The sequence below is a fragment of the Desmodus rotundus genome, chromosome 5 (assembly GCF_022682495.2).
Source record: "Desmodus rotundus isolate HL8 chromosome 5, HLdesRot8A.1, whole genome shotgun sequence".
Classification (NCBI taxonomy): domain Eukaryota; kingdom Metazoa; phylum Chordata; class Mammalia; order Chiroptera; family Phyllostomidae; genus Desmodus; species Desmodus rotundus.
In genome coordinates, this window is record NC_071391.1 from 130,711,949 (window position 1) to 130,736,541 (window position 24,593).

General features: G+C 36.7%; 1 protein-coding gene and 2 pseudogenes across 4 annotated transcripts in view; 1 reads left to right on the forward strand and 2 right to left on the reverse strand.

Moving 5' to 3' along the window:
* The window catches only part of ASB3 (ankyrin repeat and SOCS box containing 3), an 87,950-nt gene that overhangs the window by 23,398 nt on the left and 39,959 nt on the right, over window positions 1-24,593 (reverse strand). For all 4 annotated transcript variants that reach the window (XM_024552802.3, XM_053925758.2, XM_053925759.1 and 1 more), the window contains exons 4-7: window positions 15,062-15,174; window positions 13,788-13,923; window positions 10,001-10,178; window positions 7,690-7,887 (exon numbers count right to left, since the gene is read on the reverse strand). In XM_024552802.3, coding sequence (XP_024408570.2) covers window positions 7,690-7,887; window positions 10,001-10,178; window positions 13,788-13,923; window positions 15,062-15,174 — 625 coding nt within the window. The remainder of the gene's footprint in view (window positions 1-7,689; window positions 7,888-10,000; window positions 10,179-13,787; window positions 13,924-15,061; window positions 15,175-24,593) is intronic.
* Window positions 10,185-12,484, reverse strand: LOC112297996 (translation machinery-associated protein 7-like; annotated as a pseudogene).
* On the forward strand, window positions 15,494-17,294 carry LOC112297995 (elongation factor 1-alpha 1 pseudogene; annotated as a pseudogene).

Sequence of the window (24,593 nt, forward strand, 5' to 3'; positions counted from 1 at the left end):
GAGTATAAAGTGCCCCAAAAGACTACAAACATGGGAACAATAGTATAATTACTGTAAACATAAGTTCATCCTATGTTCCCAAACTTTTCAAACTTTTGTAGATTTATTCCCTTCTTAATTCACAAACCACCATTTAAAAAAAAAAATTCTTAGAAGCCTTCAAGAAAGAAATCTATTTAACATTACTTAACCCTATGTTTTCCAAACTTAACTATTTTACCCCATATAATATCTATTAACAATCTATAGAATTAGTATTCTACAAAAACACATTTCGGAAAACCCACCTTTAAACTTCTTCCAGTTAGCCTTGTGTTAGAAGAGACAAAAGCACACTCCTAAAAGACTTATAAAACTGCCTAGTGCTACAATATTAACCCATTTCCAACAAAACAACCCATTATATGGTGAATAATAAACATAAAATAATCTGGAGAATCACAAAACTCTGTTGGCATGCCCTGAGCTTCTGGGAAGGCTGAAGGTCTTAATTAATGTGCAAACTCCAGAAACACAAGCAACGTCAGCGCTCCCTATGATAATACATGTTACTGAGCAACAGTAGACCCTGGGCATAGATAACCTTTGATTAAATGATAAATTCCATGAACATATGTATGCATTTCTCTTAAGACTTTAAACAAATTCTCTTCTTATGAAACAAATTTTCTCTTAAATTCTGATGAAGAATCAAAAAAATTCTTCAAGTCTAAACTTTAAAAAGAAACAGTGCATCCTATTTAACCATTGCAGGACATTTGGTCCTGTCCTTGATATTTGGTCCTGTATCAAAACGTCCAAAAAAATATTTGGTCCATGCCAAAAAGTCCTTGATATAATTGGTTCTGTACCAAAATGCCCAAAGAGACACTTGATCCACACCCACCCATCTACCATACCCCATAAGCCATTACCAGTTAGGCTACCAAAGCAAAAAGGATTATTATTGACAATACCACCACAACACAATAAAACCTGGTACTATTTTTTATGTCTGAAACCAAAAGTAAAAATAAACATTATGGGCTAGCTGAACCCACGGATGTTTTCTAATCGTGGACATTTTGGACAGGACCAAAAGTCTGCTGATCCACATAATATAAATATAAAGAACTAAATTTGACACATTAAGAGACTGCATGTTATATAAACAGTGAAAAAATCATCAAATACTGAGATTGAGGAGAAATTTAAAACCTAAAAAAGACATGTCTAAACTTTATCTTTGGGCCTGTATATTTTTCCTTATTCTGCTCTTTGAAGTTAGAAAATGTGCACAGAAACAGTGCCCAGATCAAAGGAAGCACAGTAAAAGAAAATCCAACACGATTTATTTTAACAAATTTAATTTAGTAAACTTAATGAGATTTATTTTAAACAAACACAAATGGGCAAACATCTGGAGCATTTTGTGTTTAATTAGCCAAAAAAATAATCTAACCAACTTGTTAGCTGAATGATCAAAGATCATAAAGAAAGTTTTACTGAATGGCTTTCAGCCATTTGTTGAAAACAAAATAAAGACATTAGGTCTCATCAGATGTACCTATGTGTGATGTGATGGTAAGAAAAAACACAACAATTTCTACAAAATAGGCTAACAATGATCAGTATCAATTTGAAATACAAAATCAGGTCAAAGAAGCCATGAGCTCTTCCTGCAGTCTCATATGAAAGGCATTAATATCTGTTCCAATTGTCCTGAAATTTCTCAACTTCCCTCCACTTTCACACATTCCAGTTAAAGGAGTCTTTTTCTTGTATTTTCTCATTTCAGTTGAATTACTCAACTGTGCCCTTGAAAGACTGGCTTTCATGTCACTGTAGTTGTTAACTTTTTAGCCCCGAGGGACAAAGACTGCTTTGTCCAGTGGTGGAGGAGACACCTTTCCACTATTCCTCAGGGTGGTGAGAAAGCGAAAGGTCACTGCTTCAAATGGAAGCTCATCCTCTCAAAGGGATACCCTGCAAAAACCTTTCAGGATGCTAATCCTGAGTTAACGTTAAATCACCTGAATAAAACAATGAAGAAGGAAAATCGTAAAATACAGAGCCATTATTTATACTTATTATTTTCATTACTGTTTGATATTAAAATTATAGCATTTATAAAAGAGACAGAAGTTCACTACAACACAATAGGCCAAATAGTTCAAGAAGAGCCACAAATGTTAAATGTCTAGATCTCAGAGAAGTGCCAAAAAACACATACACACGAATGAGAAAACAAAAGTTGTTAACTCATTAACATCTAAAGTCAGATAAATGTTGATCAAATCATTTTATACAACAATCTCACACCAAACTAAAATTACTGTAATAACATACTGTTGCTATAAAAATTTCAAAATTTATACCACTAAACTTACCTCATTATCTATTAGCAATTCTCTCCAAATTTGACTAATAATTATTTTGAAAACTGGAGTTTTTGAATTTCCCTAGTACCATTATTATGACCAAAACTCAATTCCTCATTAATAATTGCTAAATGGAATACAGAAAATTCATACACTGTTTCATTATGGAGCAATAGAACATGATAGTTATTTTAAATAAAAATTACATTAAATTATCCTTGCTTTTTAAGTGGGAATTCTAGTTAATTTAATTAATTTAGATATGACACTGTAGAGCAGCAATTTTCAACCAGTGTGACATAAGAATTTTTAAAACATGAAATACCTGACTATTTAGTCAGAGGCACTGACCTCTTTTCCCTTAGACTGTCAAATAAAAAAAAAATGACAACAGCCAACACAATAGCCATCTGGTGTGAATGAATAAAAGTTATACCTAATTTTTTTGTCAGATTGGCAAAAAAATAAGAGTATATTTTTCAGTATGCTGCAGAATTTTAGTAATTAGTTTATGTGTGCCATGAGATTTAAAAAGTTGAAAATCACTGCTGTAGAGAATCCAAACTTTAAGAGGTGCACTTACTGAAAAAAATTAATAAATTTTTCAATTTTGATTTTTTCCCCAGACACCCAGCTATATTACTCTCTTGATATACTAAACAAAACCTACTAGGAGACCATCAGTTTTCCTCCTTGACCAGTACAGTTTTATACAGAGTCCCCAAATAATCAAATGATCTTCAGATTACATGAACAGTGACAGAATTCGAACTAATAGGCAGACACTAGCTAACAGAAATGTAGTATAGACACCAAAATTTTAATGTATATTGTTTTCTAGATAAACAAAGGATGGTAGAAAGAAGAAAATTACCTTGATATTCTTCTACTATGTGCCATGTACTATACTTATATCAATCCCTCTATAGATACCTATTAAATGCAAGCACATGTGATTATGATACTACCATCTTTCAGATTTGGCCCTGGGAAAAGATTTCTCTTCAATTAAATTCCCCACAAAGTAGTTGACAAATGGCGAAAGTGTACAAAAATGAAATCTATTGCCATGGATCCCAGGCAAATGAAAAGTCAATTAGAAAGACTAGGAGAAGTTATTCTCATGAAACAGGTATCTTGATGTTTTAGCTTTTTCCCTATAGGCTAACAAATACTATCTTCCAATGATTTCTGAAAAACTACCTTACTAATTAAGAATACATTTGGTCCAATTACAAGTTCCCACATGGAAGAAAACAGCTGACAAGCCCTTCTAAAGCCAACAAACCAGGTTTCAATTATGTTCCATAGGGCCACTTCACAGAGCAAAATTTCCAAGAAGAGCAAAAAACAAAGGTTCATAGCTCATGTCTGTGACCAAGAACCCCTATCACCACATTGCTGCTTCTTTACTTTTGATTTTCAAGAATTTGATTATATTGAACATGCTTTTCTTTGGCTTCATCCTGCATCAGTTTAGTAAGTTTCCTAAATCTGTAAATTTACATCTTCATTCACTGTTGGGAAGTTTTTGGACATCATTAGTTCACAAAATTTTTCTGTGCCAATCTCTCTTCTCCTCCTGCACTTGAATGATATGAATGTCAACCCATTCATATTGCCCCTCAGGTCCCCCGAGGCTTCGTTCCTTTTTTATTTTGTTTTGCTTTGTTTTCCCAATCTTTTTTTCTGAACTCTGTTCTTCAGTTTGGATAATTTTATTGGTCTATCTTCAAGTTAACTGATTCTGTCAATTCCACTCTGCTATGGAGCTAATACAATAAATTTTGCATTTTAGTTATTTTTCACTTATAACATTGCTGTTTGATTCCTTTTTTATAGTTTCTATTTCTCAGCTGAGAATTTCTACCTTTATTTACTTCAAGTGTATTTACCTCATAAAGAATAATTTTAATAGTTGCTTTCAATATTTGATATTTCCAACATCTGTATCACCTCAGGGTTGGCGCCTACTAAGTGTCTTTTCTCTTGAGAACTGGTCATATTTTACTGGTTCTTCACATGTCAAGTAGTTTTAGAATGTATCCTGAACATTGTGAATGTTAATGTTGTACAGACTCTGGGTCCTGTTACAATCCTTTGAAGAATATTGATTTTTGTCGCTTTATTTATTTCAGCAAACATATAACCTAGTTAGGTTCACACTGCGATTATTTTTTTAGAAACTGCTTAATTTCCACCAACTTTACTTCCATTTTGTTTAGGAGTTTGTGGAGGAACAGCTTAAGGCCACTCAGTGGTTACCCCTACCCATTCAGTGGCCTGAGCACTGAGTGAGGGGGCTACAGACCAGTCTTCAGTGGCAGGTTGAGCACCCCGGTGTTCAGTAGGAAACTGCTAAATAAGCACAGGGAGCACCCGTGTGCCTTCCAACCAGTCTGAGAACTCAGGTTGAACAGCGACAAACTCAGGAGCTAGAGCAGTCCATTCACCCTGAAATTCCTCTCTGGTCACAGCCTTGTCAGCATCAGCCTGCTATTGTTTTTCAATCTCTTCAGGATCTCTGTAGAAGCAGAGATGAGGCATGACCTCCCACGGGTGCTCATGGGAGACGATAGTACACACGCACAGAACTTTCTGGACCAGAATCCCTTGAGAGACCCACTGAGAGAGCCCCTTGTTGTTGCACGGGATGGCAGTGTCCACATACAGCAGAGGAAAGTCTGTGTCATACAGAGACTAGCAGGCAGATTAACATAAAATGTCTGTGAGAAGCCAGTGGTTAGCCCTGGGATCAGTAACCACCAGAAGTCTCGGCTCCTGGATCCAATAGGGAAGGTTCCAAAGTGAACTCCGGTGGCAGCAGGAAACCTCAGCACAGTTCACTGGCAAGTACTTCTGGATGATATGACACTGACATCTGCCAGATTTTCAGTGGTCACAATGGCACAAGCTGCCAGCAGAAGCTTCTCCCAGGTTCTCTTAAAATCTATGATGCCTATGCCATCACTATTCCTTTGGTAAATGTACTGTTCCATTTTCAAGTCCAGTTGCATGACACTTAACTGGGCTCCTAAAAGCAAGGAATTTGTGGACATCCTGCCTTCTTCAACTGCACGACATCAAGGGCTCCAGACATGGTGAAGTTCCCCTTTAAGTTATGACAGCAACCCAGGACAATGTTCTATGGACCCCACTGTAGGAAGCACAGAAAGGCCAGACTGCAGTTTCTGTTTCACCTTCTGTAGACAGTGATTCCAATGTCAGTTCGGTTCTTAAAGGCATTGCTATGCTGCTCTGGATCCGTCCCGTGAAATACGCCATTCAGAGGGTTAACCTGAGACTCGGGTGGTAGTTAAAACTTGTTTTCAACAACTTGGGTCTGTGTATTCAAAGCCTGGCGGGAGCTCGGGACATACGCACGTTCGTACACGGAATGAGAGGATCGCCTTTTCCAGTCCTCTTCTTCCCCAGGGTCCCCCCACATTCTCTGTCCCACATGGTTCTATTTACCGAACTCCTCAGGCCAGAAAAACATTAATTTTAAGGTGTTTCATGGTTAACTGGAGCCCTGCATTGTATGTTATATGTTATATTTTAATAAGATGATGAGGCAGAAAGGCTAATAATATCATTCCTCCAAAAAGTAAAATGAAGGTTAAGAAAACACAACCATCATTACATTGCACACACATACAAACTATCCAAAATCATCATGTTCTGATCTAGTCTTTAAAAGTCCAGTCCAATTGACCTAATAATAATACAGAAGGGAGTTAGATATGAATGGAGAAAAACAACTGAAACAATACTAAAGTCATCGATGCAGCCTTACTGAGGGTGAACTAAAGGGTTCGGAAAGACAAAACTTAAAATAAATTTATATGAAATCATGAAAGTTATGCATAGAGTAGGTCTCAGAGACTCAGATTAGGCAAAACCCCAAATATTCAGACTATAAAATACACTTGGAAACTTAAATTCAAAATACATAAAATGAACTATTCTACATAGCAAATTGTTAAGAGATGGTAGACTCAAAAGCTTAGTAAGTTTCTGATAAATGTTCAAATTAAATCATAGATAACAAACAGTGAATTCAGGAAAGCCAATGCAGTTTGAGGTATGACTGCAACCTCTTTTGTGTCATTAAAAACAACAGCATCTATCTGCACAACTTACCCCACTACTGTGGTCCATCATTGGATGAACCACAGATATTACCTAACACGGTTTTTCTTACATTCTTACTGTGTATTTTAAAACTTTGGGAGTCTTAATATACAAGGACTGGCCAGAAGCTAATAAAACAGCAGTAATTCACTTCTTCTACCTTATAGGATCATTGCAGGTCATCAGAAATTTTAATTTAATTATTCTGACTCACATAGACAATGCTACGTGCCAAATACAATAATATCTACAAAACTTATTTTTAGGTTTATAACAAGTCTTATAAATACAAATTACAATTAGTAAATAACCTGAAACATAGTCAATGCCTTATTTGATACAGTCATTTTCAATTTTTCCTCCCAGCTTTATTGGGGGTATAATTAACAAATGAGACTGACAGATATTTGAAGTATACGAAATGATGATTCCATAAATGTACACATCATGAAAAAATTCCCTCCATCGAATTAACACATACATCACCTCACACATTATTTACCTCTTTAGGGAGGGGGAAAGAACTTGGGTTCTACTCTCTTAGCGAATGTCAGTTGTACAACACAGTGTTGTCAACTACAAGTCACCATGTTGTTCTCAGGCACTCAGACCTTATTCATCACACAACTGGAAGTTTGTTTTAATTTATAAATTGTTTTAGAGACCAAGGATATCAGAGAATTCCTGAATTTATTTAATATAATTAAAGTAGTCTTTAAAATTGCTACACTAAAAATAGAATCCATCCTGGCAAGTGTGGTTCACTGGACTGAACACTGGCTGGCAAACCGAAAGGTCACCAGTTCGATTCCCAGCCAGCACACATGCCTGGGTTGCGGGCCAGGTCCCTGGTTTGGGGCGTGAAAGATTGATGTTTCTCTCCCTCTCTTTTTCTTTCCCCCTCTCTTATTTATTTTCCAGATCCAAAGAGGGAAGGGAAAAAAATCACTTCCCTCTTTGGATCTGGAAAATAAATAAGAAACTTACTTACTAAGCTGACATTATCACCTCATTTTTACTGTACTTGGACTGGACAAGGTACATTATAGAGGGTTTTTTCTGTTTGTGTGTTTTCTGTTTTTAAGTTTACAGTTTAGCACTAAGAGATATTAAGCTTCATCATAAAAGAAAGTCAAGAATTAGAAATACATCTCCATATAGAAAAAAAGAATAAAAACATAGCAAATATACATACTCTTTTTGGAAAGCCATACATAGGGGAGAACTAAATCCAAAGACGAGGCACATCTGGGCATCTGGGCTGTAGCCGTGCTGGAGTAACATCTCCAAGCAGTCTTCGTGTCCTCCAAACACTGCTGAGTAGACAGGGCTCACTTTGTCTAGTCCAGTGTCACAGACACGGCTAGTACGTGGTATTAGCAAGTCCAAGATTCTGCAAGTACACAAATGCAAAAGCACTTTAATGTGTTCATATGCACATAAGTATAGGCAACATTTCTACAGCACACATTTAAAGTCACCTATTGATATACGCATCATAAAAGTCTGTCTTCAGCATAGCTTCTACTATACTAAATTATTACAGGCTATATACTCCAAAGTGTTACACTTATTGTTGCTCAATACAAAGACCCTTAAATTGATTTGAAACAGAATAGTGTTCTTATAAGTAAATAGGTAACTGAGTGTTCTTTCTTATTTTTTCAATAATTATTTACCCTATCATCATGACCATACTCCCCAAAATTCACATTTTATATTAGATATTTTAGGACCTAATCAATTATTTCAAACTTCATTGTAGTAAATATAAACTTGTATCAAGAAATAAGTTATTTTCCTTCTTAAAGTACAAACTAAAGTTTTATTTTTCTAATTAATAAGAACTTTTTTTAATGGTAAGTAACATGAAATGAATAGTATTTTCATCAGGAAGAAATGTGAATTTCTGCTCAAATATTCTATTCTCTGAAAAAGAATATGAGCTCTTTAAACACTGAGAAATATTTATAAAGAAAATTGATTGATAAGCAGAAAAAGTTCTTAAGAAAATCATTAAAACAGAAGTCCTTCTATTATTTGTAAACTTACCTCCAGCACTCAGCTCAGAGAAAGGACTAGTCTACTTTTCTAAAATTAAAAATAAAACTAGAGATAATGAAAGCCAGCAAATCCTCCCTCTTTCTGGGAAAAGAAAGGCAGGGCTACTCCAAAGTATGTTCTTTCTCTCTGATACCTTTCTTTATTTAAGGTAGACCTAAGACGACAATAGTATTACCTATCACCAATAGATAATAGATGATAATAGGAGAGCTTACACTTACAGAGCTTACCTTAGAAGTAGTCTATGGAAGAAATCATCAGGGTCAAACAGAATTCTCAAAATTGAGGATGAATAAGGACAAATTCCCAAGAGGTTTTGGTACCAATTTAAAGCTCAGATTTAAAGATCTTATGTTTATACCTAAGATTTATGTTTAAATAAACAACTGAGAATTAAGAAAAATACCAAATTTTAAAACCCAAATATTGTGTTAAAATGAAGAATTTGTTTAAACCTCTTAAACATGTTTAATTTTTTTAATGGGTCAGATAAATACTCTTCTAGGAGGCACAAACATGCTCACAGGTATCTTTAAGCAAACAGTAAAATACCATGCCACCTAGTGTCATAATAACCAAATTGCAGAATCTGCTTTCCTACTAAACAAATACTAATGGCAATGTCACTATAATTTTTTAATTAAATAAAACTCACAATAGCTATAAAGTTATTATTGTAGAATTGTGACTCTAAAGACTTTAATCATATATTTTAAAAACTCGTTCATTGCCAATTTATAATAAGATAAACCACTGTATTCTCATATGTATAACCAGATTATTAACTTCCAAGATTCCTGGAACTCCCAATTTCAAGGCTTTCCAACCATCATTTATTTCTCTTTCTCTTTCTCTCTCTCTCTCTCTCTCTCTCTCTCTCTCTCTCCCCCAAAAGTTTCATGAGAACTTCTAGCTAAGGAGAAAGTAATATGAGCAGGGAAAATTACTGGTTTGGATTTGAGATTAGATAAACAAAAGTCTAATCAAAAGGTTCAAAACGGGAGACCTACTCAGACCACACAAAAGACTGACTCCAACAGGCGTCACAAACTCAAAAGTTTTCTGGGATCAGGGAAGTAAGGTAAATAAGTAATAAGACCATCAGACAGCTAACTAAAGATGCCTGGCATAAAACTGGAGAATAGTGTAAGAGTATGGCCATAGCTTGTGAAATCAGGGGGAAGACTTAACACCCTGAGAAAGCCCCTGGGGTTGTCCCATTTCCAGCCACAGCTCCTGCCTTACACTGGAAAAGTGCGTAACTAAGAGGAACTGAGATTAGTGTGGGGGACAGAGGTTGGGGTGGATCTAGTCGCTCAGCAGTTTGGTAGAGAAGAAAATACCAAGGATTTTGTCTGGAGGTAATAGGTCTGGCCAGAAGACTTACTCCTTATTACCTTTCAATTATGAAACTATTTTTATTTTCCACATTTAACACTTACTCTGTATGGCCCATCTGTGCAGCTGCATGAATAGGTAACTGCCAATTGTCCTCATTACAGTAGAGATTAGGATCTGCCCCACTGGACAGCAAAAGCTCCACACATTCGGTGTGGCCCTCTTGAGCAGCAATGAACAAGGGAGTAGCTTTGTCCAAGGCTTGACAATTGACATTTGCTCCTAATACAAAATAAAACATTTAAAAGATGATCCTCATTTATGGGGTTAAAAAAACATAATAATGAACATAAATTTCAAAGCAGCTTCCTTAAAAGGGTTTCATAGCACAGATGAACTCTTGAACAATACAGGTTTGAACTGCAGGGATCCAATTATATGTGGACTTTTTTCCATCTTGTAAACAGATGATGTGAAGTTATACTATCAATAAATACACAGTATGGTCAATGTATTCTCTTTTCATTTTCTTAATAACAGTTCTTTTCTCTAGCTTAGTTTATTGTAAGAATACAGTGTATAATACATAAAACAAAAAAAGTGTTAATCGGCTGTTAATGTTATCAGTAAGGCTGTCGGCCCACAGTATGCTCTTAGTAGTTAAGTTGTGCAGGATTCAAAGTTATATGTAGGTTTTCAGCTGTGTGTGGAGGGGGTGGTGTTAGAGCCCCAATCCCCACATTGTTTGAGGGTCAACTGTACAACAGTTTCCTCTCCTCAGTAGATATTGTTGTATAAACACACACCTAACTTGCTGGTAATCATTTAAATTGTTTTTGCTTTTCTGTTGGCAAGAAAACAAGTTATTAATATTTCGGAATTCATTTTTAAGTTAAAACAAAAGTCTTGGTCAATGAAGGATTCATTTCATTCTAACCCCTCTTTCAACAAGCACTCTGTGGCTCCAATAAATAATCATTTAAAAAGGTAAAAAGCAAACCGTCAAATATGGATAACCTTTCTGATAATTACTGAAAAATGTAAGAAGAAACCTAAAGTATGAACCTTTGTAGATGCCACTAATCAATTCAGGCTAAGTTGCATGAAAAAAGAATTCCAGCAGATAGTGACACACACGGGGCCGGGCCTGAAAACGCATACTGACTACATTCATACTGACTACTGCGCCCTTTCCTTCATGGCCAATACATGAGATGGCCTGTAATAGAAGGAAGAACGTTTATTTAAGTGGGTTCGGAGCTGAATTTTTATTTTTTAATTTTTATTTATTTATTTATTTTCAAAGGAGTTGGTTTAATTCCAGGGGGTACAGAATTCTGGATGGAACAGAGACTGAAGAACACGCTCTGACAGGATTCTGGGCTGGGTTCACTCTGACCTCACAGCTACGGTTGAAATGGCAGAGTGAGAAGAGCTAAGAAGAAGAGCCACTGCACGACTATTGTTATGATTCTTTTTTATAAAAGTTTATTCTTAAATGTCCAACAGGCTCCCAGACAACCTAGCTATAGGTGGCAAGAGATGCTATGACAGGGAATCCAGATGTTAAAACAGGAATGGAATGAAGGATCATCAGTGCCCCAGTCACAAGAACCGCTCACTTTTTGCCAGCTTTCTTAATTCCACCCGTGGCCAGGGGGCCCTTCCCCATGGCCTTTGCTTTTAGCTCAAGTTTCTTCTGCTCCTCTTTCTACTTCTGCTCAAATGCCTTATCTTCCTCGTCCATCTCATTGGCCTGCTTCTTGGGCTGTTTCAGGGGCTTCCTCTTGCCACCTTCTGGTGGCAGGGTCTGGGTAAGGGGCAGCAGGCGCCATGTCCAGCCACGAAGGTGGCAAGAAGAAGCCCCTGTGTTGAATTTTTAAAAGCATAAATCTAATCAATTATTTAGGTACCAGTATATAAATGATTTAGACACAAGTATATAAAGACATGAAGTTGAAAGTGACCTCAATATTTGTAAGGGTTTGAAAGTAATCAAAAGACTTTCCCAAACTTTTCTAACTGACAACATGTTAAATTTGCTAATTATGATGTTATTACACGAGAGTGAGAATTTTTAAATTTCTGGAATATATCTCAGTGGTAAAGTCATCATTATCAAGGAAGAAAACCTTTTTATTTAAGAAGGTGTTCCATAAATACACCTTTGATAAACCAAAGCCATGAGATGGGTAAAAAACTATGCAAAACATGAATGAGTTTATGGACCCACTTAAAGGGGTCCAACTTTCCAACTGGACATTCAACACATCTAGACAAGTACAATTTTAATACAAGGTGGATGCTTCACCTACTATCAGCCTCGGAAAGAAGTAGACACTGTTACTGAGGAAATATGAAGTCAAGAAAAAAGGCTATTTAACTTTCTTTTTCAAGCAATGTTTCATTTCAATTGACAATTTCAAAGTATCAGAGAATAAGGAACCCAGTCCCTGTAAGACTACGGGTGGAAAAGCTGGAAAAGAATGACAGATGATTCACTGAAAGTAAGTCATTTTCAGGGGTTAGAAACATAAATAGTCACATTATAAGCACACCTACATACCTTTTTTCAACTGGCTGTTCATAATTATTCAGAAAGGAAAAAAGGCAAAAAGAACAAAGCAAAACAATAGGTGCTTAACATCCCAGGAGACAGGCTTGGCATAAGGAGAGTCATTAAGGTGCAGTCTAACCTATTTTACTCTAAATATCAGTTACACACTAATAATTGCAATTTATGGGACTGGAAGCTTTAAAATGAATCAGGACAGTCCTCAGGAAGGCACAACGGAGAAGAAGGAAGATGAGAGTTGGAAGGCTTTGGGTCCAAGTCCTGATTCCGCCAAGAGATATTTTTCAGATCTTTGGCAAGACACTTAAACACTCAGGACCTGGGATTCTTAATATAAAAACACATGTCTAAATAAATGATTTTGGAGATTCCTCTCAACAAAAGACTTACAGACTCATATCTATAACAGATATCTTAATTTGGAACTCTGTTTCTTTTGCTTCCTACTTCAACTTGAGTACTTGAATGTTTGTACAGAGAAATTAAAAATAAGAAAATATGTGCCCTGCTGTATAAATACTTTCTTTTATATATTTGGAAGTAATTTATTAGAAGCCTAGGTATTATAGGAGGTATATGAAAAGCATAGGTATTTAAAAATTTCATATTGAATGTAATTGAAAATTTTTTTAATTTATCTGATGGCAAACCTGGTGTATTTCCCTTCTGCTCTTCACTATCCATGCTTCATCAGGTTAGCATTCATGCGGGGCATATGAGGTGTTTGGAGAAATTTTAAAGCCCTCACATAACATGCTTCTGGTCACAAATGTCACACAGAGTTAAGAAGCCACCACAACACGATCTTCTCTGACAATGCTGAATGTATAATGGTTGTCATGGAGAAATCTTTAGCAGGTTTATGTTGCTAGTAATATAAAAAAGTATAAATATTCTTTGAAATAAACCAATGTAAATAATCATGCAATTGATCAAAACATACAACTCAAAGACTTAATATAAAAAAATAGCTATCTAATAAACATAATCAATCCTAAAATAGTCTTCTACCCTAGAAAGTTGAAACTGCTCAGGTCCCTCTAAGAAAAGACAGCCCCATCATTCAGCTTCTAATAAAGCTGCTTTAGTGATAGATCATTATTCTTCTCTCCCAATAAATTAGTAGCTGTATATTGCATTATGTTAGTAATAGACACTTAGTAACCAGACTAATATATCAACTTGCATGTAGTCTTATTTACCACCAACATAAAACCATAAATTTCACAACGTGATTTACAGCTGGTCAAGAATTCTTCCTAGGAGGACACACAGTTAACACTCATGATCGTAACAGTGCAATGGGTTAATCTTACCTGAGGAAATAAGTATGTTCAAACTTTCTAGCTTGCCATACTGAGCAGCCACAAATAAAGGTGTGATTCCAAAGTCATCCTGGCATTCCTTGTTTGCTCCTCTTTTAAGGAGCAATTTTATTATTTCAGCATTTTCCTGAAGCACAGATTCATATTTTAAATAAGAGAAAACAAAGAAAATAGAAGGTGCCTCTGTTCTTATTGTATTTTGTTTTGTTTTGTTTTTTTATCTCACTAAAGGAAGAACCTTTTTTAAAAAGTTGGATGGGAAGGAAGTATTGGGTTGGCCAAAAAGTCTGTTACGTTTTTTTTCCGTACGATGGCTCTAGTAGCATTTAGTTGTCTTTAACTTCATTTGAAACAATTTTGTTAGATTGTATTGTGACAGCTGTCATATCAGCATGCATTTAAAAACATTTTCAAAATTGGTGAATTTTTTGCAGCTATTTTAATATTGAAGATGGAAGAAAATATACAAGATTTTCAGTGTATTATGCTTTATTACTTCAAGAAAGGTAAAAACACAACTGAAATGCAAAAAAAAGATTTGTACAATATATGAAAGTGCAGTGACTAAATGAATATCAAAAGTGGTTTGTGAGGTTTCTTGGTACTATTCACATTTTGGCCAAATATTCTTTGCTGTGAGGCTGTCTTATGCACTGGAAGATGTTTAGCAGCACCTCTTGCCTCAATCCACTAGAAGCCAATAGCCAGAGACAGCTGACATACTCAAAATATCCAAATCAATAAAGTTATTGGTGAAAATGAATAATGTATCTTTTATTTTAAGGAAAACACTAAACAGACATTTTGGCCAACCCATTATTAAATGATCAGATTATTCTACACCTTTAGCAAGCCCATTAAACAAATAGGTAAATACTGATCTCTAGGAAATATAATCCTTACAAAATCCTGTAAAATTAGCTTGCTAGCCCAAGCACTAAGGAGTTATCACAGTTTCTAAACACATTGCTATACTTAAAATAAGCCATTGCTCCTTATCAGTTTATATCCCAAGTATTCTGATGGTCTCTTAACTATGCTATCAACATCTGAAAAACTTAGATAGTCCCTGTCCCAAAGCTGCTGAAACTACTAGACCAGTTGGCGTATTCAGAGGGATCATTAGCATTTAGACTGCCTTTTCTGCCTGTACTAACCATCGTAAATCACAGGCAAGTAGGAAGCAAAAACTGTATAGAACTGTCATTTTAAAAGGGTAAAACACACAATTTACAGGAAGATGAAATAATAAATTCAGAAGTTACCTGAAAAGTAGCCTGGTGCAAGGCATTCCATCCACACAGAGAATGGGACCCATTAACATTTGCTCCATGTCGAAGCAACAGCCTTAACACATCTATCCGTCCATTCTCAACAGCTGCAACATAGCAAAGAGAAAAAAATGTCAGTAGAAAGGCATGTTTGTAGGACTAGATATTTTGGTGATGTTCTCATCATTTACTCACCTTGAAACTCACAATGCTGTGATCATTCCTATCAACAAATCAAAATACATATTCCCTATGCAATGCCAAAACATTTATCACAATTTTCGTAGCCCAAACCCATTAATACATACATCTTGTCTGTACACATAATTATTTACAATTGTGTTTTAAAAGATAGAGAAACAAAAGCAAGAAGCAAACGTTTATTCTCCCTGATAATGGAGACAACATGTTTCTGTTTTGTTAAAAATGCAACTGAGAGGAGAATGGGGCAAACAGGTTAGAAGAGTCTCAAAATGACTGAAAGGTTTCCTATCATTATCATTTGATCAAAAATGACAATAGTCACTGGCAACTAAAAGAGAAATAACTGCAAGTTCTGTACCTTAGATATTTATTTTGCCATATACAGCAATCATTGTTGAAAATAAAAATACAGCTTTTTCACATCTGGTTTGCTGCCAGAACACGTGTTGTGAAAACCGCCACTAAATCAGAGCCAAAATAGGAAAGGAAGGCTCCCATCAACACTGTGGTCATTGGGCACACAGACTCCGGCAAGTCCACCACTACTGGCCATCTGATCTACGGATGTGGTGGGGTCGACAAAATAACAATCAAAAAAATCGAGAAGGAGGCTACCGACATGGGGAAGAGCTCCTTCAAGTATGCCTGGGTCTTGGGTAAACTGAGAGCTGAACGTGAGCACGGTGTCACCACTAATATCTCCCTGTGGAAATTCGAGACCAGCAAATATTGTGTGACCATCATGGATGCCCCAGGACACAGAGACTTTATCAAAAACATGACGACAGGCACATCTCAGGCTGACTGCGCTGTCCGGATTGTTGTTGCTGGTGTTGGTGAATTTGAAGCAGGGGTCTCCAAGAATGGGCAGACCGTGAGCATGCCCTTCTGGTTTACACACTGGGTGTGAAACAGCTGACTGTTGGTGTTAACAAAATGGATTCCTCTGAGCTGCCCGATGGCCAGAAGAGGAAACTGTTAAATAAGTCAGCACCTACATTAAGAAAATTAGCTACAACCCTGACACAGTAGCACTTGTGCCAATTTCTGGTTGGAATGCCGACAACATGCTGAAGCCAAGTGCTAACATACCTTGGTTCAAGGGATGGAAAGTCACCCATAAAAATGGCAATGCCAGTGGAAACGCACTGCTTAAAGCTCTGACTGCATCCTGCCACCAACTTGTCCAACTGACAAGCCCCTGCATCCGCCCCTCCAGGATGTCTGCAAAATCGGTGGCATTAGTACTGTCCCTGTGGGCCGAGTGGAGACTGGTGTTCTCAAACCTGGCATGGTGGTCACCTGTGCTCCAGTCAACGTTACAACTGAAGTAATGTCTGTTGAAATGCACCATGAAGCTTTGAGTGAAGCTCTTCCTGGGAACAATGCGGGCTTTAATGTCAAGAACATGTCTGTCAAAGATGTTCATTGTGGCAATGTGGCTGGTGACAGCAAAAATGACCCACCAATAGAAGCAGCTGGCTTCACAGCTCAGGTGATTATCCTGAACAATCCAGGCCAAATCAGCGCAGGATCTGCACCTGTTCTGGACCGTCACACAGCTCATGTTGCTTCCAAACTTGCTGAGCTGAAGGTGAAGATTCATCATCGTTCTGGGAAAAAGCTGGAAGATGGCCCAAAATTTCTGAGATCTGGTGATGCTGCTGTCATTGGTATAGTTCCTGGCAAGCCGATGTGTGCTGAGGGCTTCTCTGACTATCCTTCTCTGGTCTGCTTTGCTGTCCGTGACAGGAGACATTTGCTGTTGGTGTCATCAAAAGCAGTGGACAAGAAGGCAGGTGGAACTGACAAAGTCACCAAGTCTGCCCAGAAAGCTCAGAAGGCTAAATGAATATTATCCTCAACACCTGCCACCCCAGTCTTAATCAGTGATGGGAGAATGATCTCAGAATGTCTGTCTCGATTGGCCATTTAAGTTTAATGGTAAGACTGGTAAATGATTACAACGCACCATAAAACCTTCAGGAAAGGAGAATGTTTTGTGGAACATTTGTTTTGTGTGTGTGTGTGTGTGTGTGTGTGTGTGTGGCAGTTTTTTAAATTATTAGTCTTTAAAATCAGTACTTTTTAACGGAAATAAGTTGACCAAAAAATGTCACAGAATTTTGAGACCTATTAAAACAAAATTTAATGAGAAAAAAAGAGTAAAACTTTGCTTATTTGAACTAAAAGGGCACTGCAGATAAACTAAAGGGTGTTGCTAAAGAAATGCACTTAACTATAGTAACTGAACCTAAAGACTCCTACTTTGGGAAACAGTATGGAGGTTCCTCCGAAAATTAAGAACAGAGCTACCACATGACCTGACAACCCTCTTCACGGTACCTACCCAAAATATTTGAAAATGTTTATTCATAAGGATATATGAGGTCTATCTGGAAAACGTCCAGCCATTGTTAATACAACAAGAACAGTTTGCACAACACTGATGTAACCTGGCAGCCAAGGAGAGTAGGCTGGAACACGCATTCGTGAACAATGACAATTTCACTGGACTAGTAGGTGGGGGTCAGTAGATGCCGTTGAGTGAGCATGTGCACTGTGTAGCTGTCACATTCAAAATGACTGAGCGAGTACAGCAACGCATCTGCATCAAATTTTGCATTAAGCTTGAACATTCCTCTGTGGAAATTACTCAGATGATTCAGAAGGCCGCAGCTACGGGCAACTGGTGATTGGCAGTTTCATCACAACACGCCCACTCATGCATTATGTCTCCACAGTTTTCTGGCGAAACATCAAATCACCCAGGTGACTCAGCCCCCTTACAGCCCAGATCTGGTGCCCTGCGACTTCTGGCTTTTCTCAAAACTAAAATCACCTTTGAAAGGGAAGAAATTTCAGACCATGAATGAGATTCAGGAAAATGACAAGGCAACTGATGGCGATTGGCAGAACTGTGTGAGGTCACAAGGTGCCTACTTTGAAGGGGACTGAGGTGTCACTGTCCTATGTACAATGTTTATTGTATCTTGTATCTTCAATAAATGTCTCTATTTTTTCTTATTACATGAATGGATACCTTCTGGACAGACCTCGTATGCACTTCTATGTTCACTGCAGCATTATGCATGGTGTCCAAGACATAGAAACAACCCAACTATTTTTCAGTGGATGACTAGATAAAGAGGATGTGGAATATATACACAAAGGAATACTAGTAAGAAAGGATGAAATACTGCCATTTGCAACAGCATGGATGGATCTTGAGAGTATCACACTTAAGCAAAACAAGATGGAAAAGGACAAGAACCAGTAACCAGAGGGGCGGGGAAGAGGGATAACAGGGGAAAGAAGGGCAAGGGTCATCAAAGAACATGTATATAAAGGATCCATGGACAAAGCCAAAGGGGGGAAGAATTTGTCTTTGAGGATGGGAGCGGGGGTCAGGGGAGAGTGGTGGTGGGAAAATGGAGACAACTGTACATGAACAACAATAAAAAAAAAAAACGTAAAAAAATAGAACCATGCGATTTCACTCATATGTAGGATATAAAAAAATTTAAAAAGTAAAAAAACAGAACCACGTAATTTCATTCATATGTAGGATATAAAACAAACAAACTCAGACACAGACAACAGAAGGATGGTTACAGGGGGAGGGGAGGAATAAAGAGGGTAAAGGGGGCAAAAATTTATGGTGATGAAGGGAGACTAGACTGCATGGTAAGCATACAATGCAATATACAGATGATGTATTATTATTGAATTATATACTTGAAACTATGTAATGTTACTAATGTCACCCCAATATACTTTATTTATTTATTTTTTAAAGATTTTACTTATTCTTAGGGGAAGGAAGAGAGAAAGAAAGGGAGAGAAACATCAATGTGTGGTTGCCTCCCACACACCCTCCACTGGGGACCTGGCCCGCAACCCAGGCATGTGCCCTGACTGGGCATCAAACCAGTGACTGGTTCACAGGCCGGCACTCAATCCACTGAGCCACACCAACCAGGGCCCAATACATTTAATTTAAAAAATAAAATATATTTCTAAAAAAAACTAATGGCTCCCAAGTTGCTGGTAAAGTAGGTCCTTCGAAGGATTGTTTGTATGCCTTTAGATACCTAAAAATCATGTGCCTTTTTACTAATTTCACCAAATTACTCTAGTTTCTTTTATTTATACATATATATACACACACATATACATATGTAACATTAAATTATATGTAAATTTAACATTAGCACAAGATACATGTAGTCTAATATCATGTACATATAACAATTTCCAAATCCTACCTAGTGAAGGTGAACACAGGTATAGTGCTACTAAGTTAACAGAACAAACAAGTAGCGCTAAACTTTCCAGAATGTTATCTACCACAAACCTTCTGCTTTGAAGGTGCCAGTTATCCTGGAGGAGTTAATGAAAAAAAAAAAACAAAAACCCAAAAACACACAATGCCGGAAGAGAACTTCATAGTACTTAATTAAATAAGTACACACAAACACCTGTAAGTAAATAAGGTATACTGTGAATGCTGTGTCAGGCTATAGCAATGACTTCTTAGAATTATAAGTTTGGGTAAATATCAGCATCTATAAAAGAAAGAGAGCAGAGATGTGTATAAAGTCTGATTTCATGTGCTTGGTAACAGGAAGGGAAAAACAAGTGAGATTTTTCATTTTATTTCAACCAGACAGTTATTCTACATCTTCTATTGTAGTAGGAAGTAGGAATCAACAACTCAAAAATTAGAAAGGTACTAAACATTTGGATGAATGGCCACACTTGATAAATGCTAATATAATTGTAACAACAGGAAAATAAGATACTGTATTTTACCATCTATAATGCACACTACTTTTTTTGCCCAAATTTTTGAGGGAAAAATAAGAATGCACATTATACATGGGTAGTACTAATTTTGTATCTATATACATGTTTTTAATTCTTTTATTTATGCTAATGCAGTAAAAGTATGACTCTAGAAAGCAATAACAATATCCATATGCAAAATAAAACCCTGGAATATGATAACGGGTTTTGTTTCTAAATATAAATAAATAATTGAAATAACAAAATTAAAACAAAAGATTTTTTTTCCTGAAAGTTTGGGCCAAAAATGTGGGTGTACATTATACATGGGAAAATATGGTACATAAAAGTATGAAATAAGAAATAATAAATGTACGCATTATTATTAAAGATGATAACATGCCATTGATATTCTATTAATTTAATATATTGAATTTATACTAAAGCTTATTTTCCCCATAAGAACTGTCAGAAGTTCTTTAATGAAGAATTCTCTTACTCTCGGAGGTTTCAGAAATTTAACCACTATGGTTGAGACACTACCACTATAGAAGTTTAATTAATCTTATTTCTAAGTTAACATTCAAGGGCATTTTACTAGGGAAAAAACAACAGTTTTTCAAGATGTTATTTTTGTATAATCAATCTAAAGTCAATCTAATTTTGGATAGGGGTCATGATAGAAAAGGGAGAAAATCTGTTTCATATCCAATTCATATATCATTTATCAGTGATTGCTGGCAAAAATTATTCTATAGCCAGACCCTGAATTGAAGATTATCAGGTTGTCAGAGGTGATATATGAAGCAGAGTGAAGGTAAGTTTGCTTTTCATAAGTTAGGCTGATCTTATAAAAATGAAAGTTGAAAAAACTTGTTTTGACTATTAAATATACTATAGAAATCAAAGACAAAAATTGTTTTCACTTTTATTATCATAAATACATTAAGATAACTGAATTCTGCATCTCTAGTGAAACCACAGATAAACAACATTTTTACAGCTCTTTCTCATTATTTCAAAATAATGCAAATTTAATGGTTAATAATTAAGAAGTGGTTTAATACATTTTTTAAAAGTGGCTTAATTACCAAAATGTATTAAAAGCTTACATCTACTGCCAAAGCCTCTCCTTTGGAAGAGGTGGATTAACCTCCTTGGTCCTTATGTACAAGTTACCACATTGGAGGAACCATACCATAACAATGTGTGTTATGCATCAATAAAAGTTTATTTTAAAAAAAATAGATTCAAACTTCCTATTTGTTGACCATCTAATCTACTAAGAAGTATACTTCTTGACAAAGGAAACCCTTATATGCCCAGTGCCAATCACAGACAGAAGACAGGCAATAATTGTTGACTAGGTGAATGGAAAAAAAAGTCTAAAGAAAAATAAGATTTCTTTCTTTTTAAAAATACACTCCCTCTCCAAACTGAATAGGCTTTGGAGTTACACTGCTGGATATAACATTATAACTGGTACTAAACTAGCCATCCCACCATAAACTATCATAAGAATGGACAAAATATATAGAGACAACTTTTTCTGTCATCAAACAACAGGCAAAAGACTGATTCCTGAGGGAAGGAAAACACATAAGGTGAGCCCTGCGATCATCTCAGCTCTCTGCCTGGGGGTATTTCTTGATTATGGTACAGTAAGCTAAAGTCTAAGCAGAGCAAGGGTAAGACTGAGGAAAGAGTACTTCAAGCAGAGGAAATAGTCCAAGCAGAGTCCAGCAGTCCGCTGAGCTAAGGAGACAGGGATTAAAGTTTAAGCAGTTGAAATCTGTGGGGCAAGGCGTCAGAGAAAACGGAATTATGCAGACGGGAGGGCCCCAGTGTGGAAGTTCTCCAAAATCCTTGGCTGTGATCTGGGCTGTACATGTGTAATGCAAGATGGAAGCCTACAAGAGAACTGCTAAAGGGCTCAAAACAAAACAGAGACAACGAGAGGTCAAACAGTGCTGAGGGGCAATGGCATTTTCAAAAGTTCTGTCCAGGTCAGAGTAGTGAAACCACAGGACCTTATGAACACCCTGGGCATCCAGCTGAGACACCCAAAAGGCAAAGCCCTAAGAGTAAGGACCACATCTGAGAGTAAACCAACTCTAGATCTGCTCTAAGCCTAAAAGATCAGGAAGGAGGCAGAGGCTGAGAGTTGCTCCAGTCCAGCCAAGATAAATAGGCTTGGGAAACACCTTAAGCTCTCCACAGATCTAGTCTAACAAAGTATAAAACCAAACCTAAACAATTTCAAGGTGATAAACCAGTAAATAATCTACCTGTTTAAAAAAAAATCAACATTTCTCAGATGAAAAGAATAGAATTCAAGTCTCTATCATATACTATCCACAAGATCCAGTATGTAAGTCAGATAACAGTCAAGAGAAACTGACCCCAAGATGGCCCATATATTGGATTTAGCAGATTAACTAAAGCAGCTATTATAAATGTTCTTTAAAATTTTAAGGAAAATATGTTCAAAGTTTTTTTTTCTAATATATATGGTATAAAGACAGGTAAACATAGAGAATCTCCTCAGAGAAATGAAGCTACTTTTTTTTTAAAGAACAAAATGTAAATTCTAGAATTGAAAAAATGAAATGATGGGCCTAAAAGAAAATTGGAGATGGCAGAAGAGTCCGTGAACTTAAAGACGTCAACATAAATCCTCCTACCTAAAGAACTGAGGAAAAAAGTCTGAAGGAAAATATCAACTGTTCAGACCTTTGGGACATCAAACAGTCCAACATACATATAATCCAAATTCCAGAAAAAGAGTAAGAAGACGACAGAAAAAAATATATTTAAAGAAATAATGGCTGGAATTTTCCAAAATTTGATTCTATAAACACAAAACAAAAGCCATATTGACTTACAGATCTAAGAAAATCAGCAAACTACAGTGGTTTTGTTACCATCATAACTATTGATGAGAAAAAGAGAAAAACCGGGAGCAAAAGGGAATTAGACATTGAGTTTAACAAACCAGGAAGAATAAACCTGCTTGCTTCTCCAGGAAGCTACAGCTTTACACACTCCAGGGAACTACAGCATTGCACTCTGCCAAGGGAATTAACAATCCTCCCTTCCCCGCTCTGGTACCAGATTGTTGGGGCGCTCAGGGGGAGGTGCTGCACCATACAGGCCTGTCAGTCTAACAAGGGGGTGTAAACCCATCTAAAGTCTGTGCAAGCTTGAGAAGTTGACTGGTTCTTTTGAAAAAGCACCTGGTATTTTTGTTTTTAAATTGTGCCCTGACTGGTGTGGCTCAGGTGGTTGGAGTACCGTCCATGACCAACGAGTTCAGGGTTCAATTCCTGGTCAGGGCACCAACCTAGGTTGTGGGTTTGATCCCTAGTTCAGGCGCATCCTGGAGGCAACCAATCGATGCTCCTCTCTGGCATTAATATTTCTCTCTCTCTAAAAGCAATGAAAACAGTGTCCTCGGGTGAGGATAAAAAAAACTGTTTTTAAACATCTTTATCCTTTAGAGATACATACACAAATATTTATGTTTTAAATATTTAAATACAATGAATGGAGTTTTCCTTTAAAATAATGAGTGGAGCCCTGGCTAGTGTGGCTCAGTGGGTTGAGCGCCGGCCTTCAAACCAAAGGGTCACCAGTTCAATTCCCAGTCAGGGCACACCCTTGGATTGCAGGCCAGGTTCCCCAGTAGGGGACATTCAAGAGGCAACCACACATTGATGTTTCTCTCCCACGCTCCTCCCTTCCCTTCGTCTCTCTAAAAATAAATAAATAAAATCTTTAAAAGATAAAATAATTATTGAGTGGAGACAGTGTGTAGAAGTACAAATGAAATAAGATTGGCCCTGAGTGTCAGGTACATGGCAATTTATTACATTTTTCTCTATACTTTCAAATTGTCCGTGAAGTATTAAAAAAAAAAAAAAAAAAGACTGCTACCAATTCTGAAGAGAATTTCAAATAGGAATTCCAAAAACACTGAGTTATCTGAAATCTTCCTAAAGTATATAAATGTGAATTTTAAAAAACATATCAGAATGAAAATCTAACTGAATACTCTCCTACTTTCTCAACATAGTATGTTAAGGTCACATTTTGTATATTAATTAAAAGTGCTTTGAAACCTAAAGAAACAGGGAGAGGGAGAAGTGACAAGTAGATGAACCTACACAGAAAAACAACAGTAATTAGAACAGACTAACCTTCATAACACTTTGTGCCTTTTATAAAACTTATAGTTTGCCTTGAATGCCAGTTATTATACTATCCCCAATTAGACAGGAAGCCCTTGAAAGCAGGAATCAAGGGCAGAACCCTTTTGATCATCTAATCAGTAGCAGATGCAAATTCAGCAACAACTTCTACCATCCAATTGATAAGCAAAGCTCACTGGCTAAGCTGGTGGTTTTTTGCTCCCTTGTCTCTCTTTGTGGGACCCACCTAGTACTGCATGCCAGGGCATAGGAGATACGTGCTTCAAAGACAGAAGAGGACAACTGCACAATTAAAGATGTATGAAGAGCTGCACTCACCAACA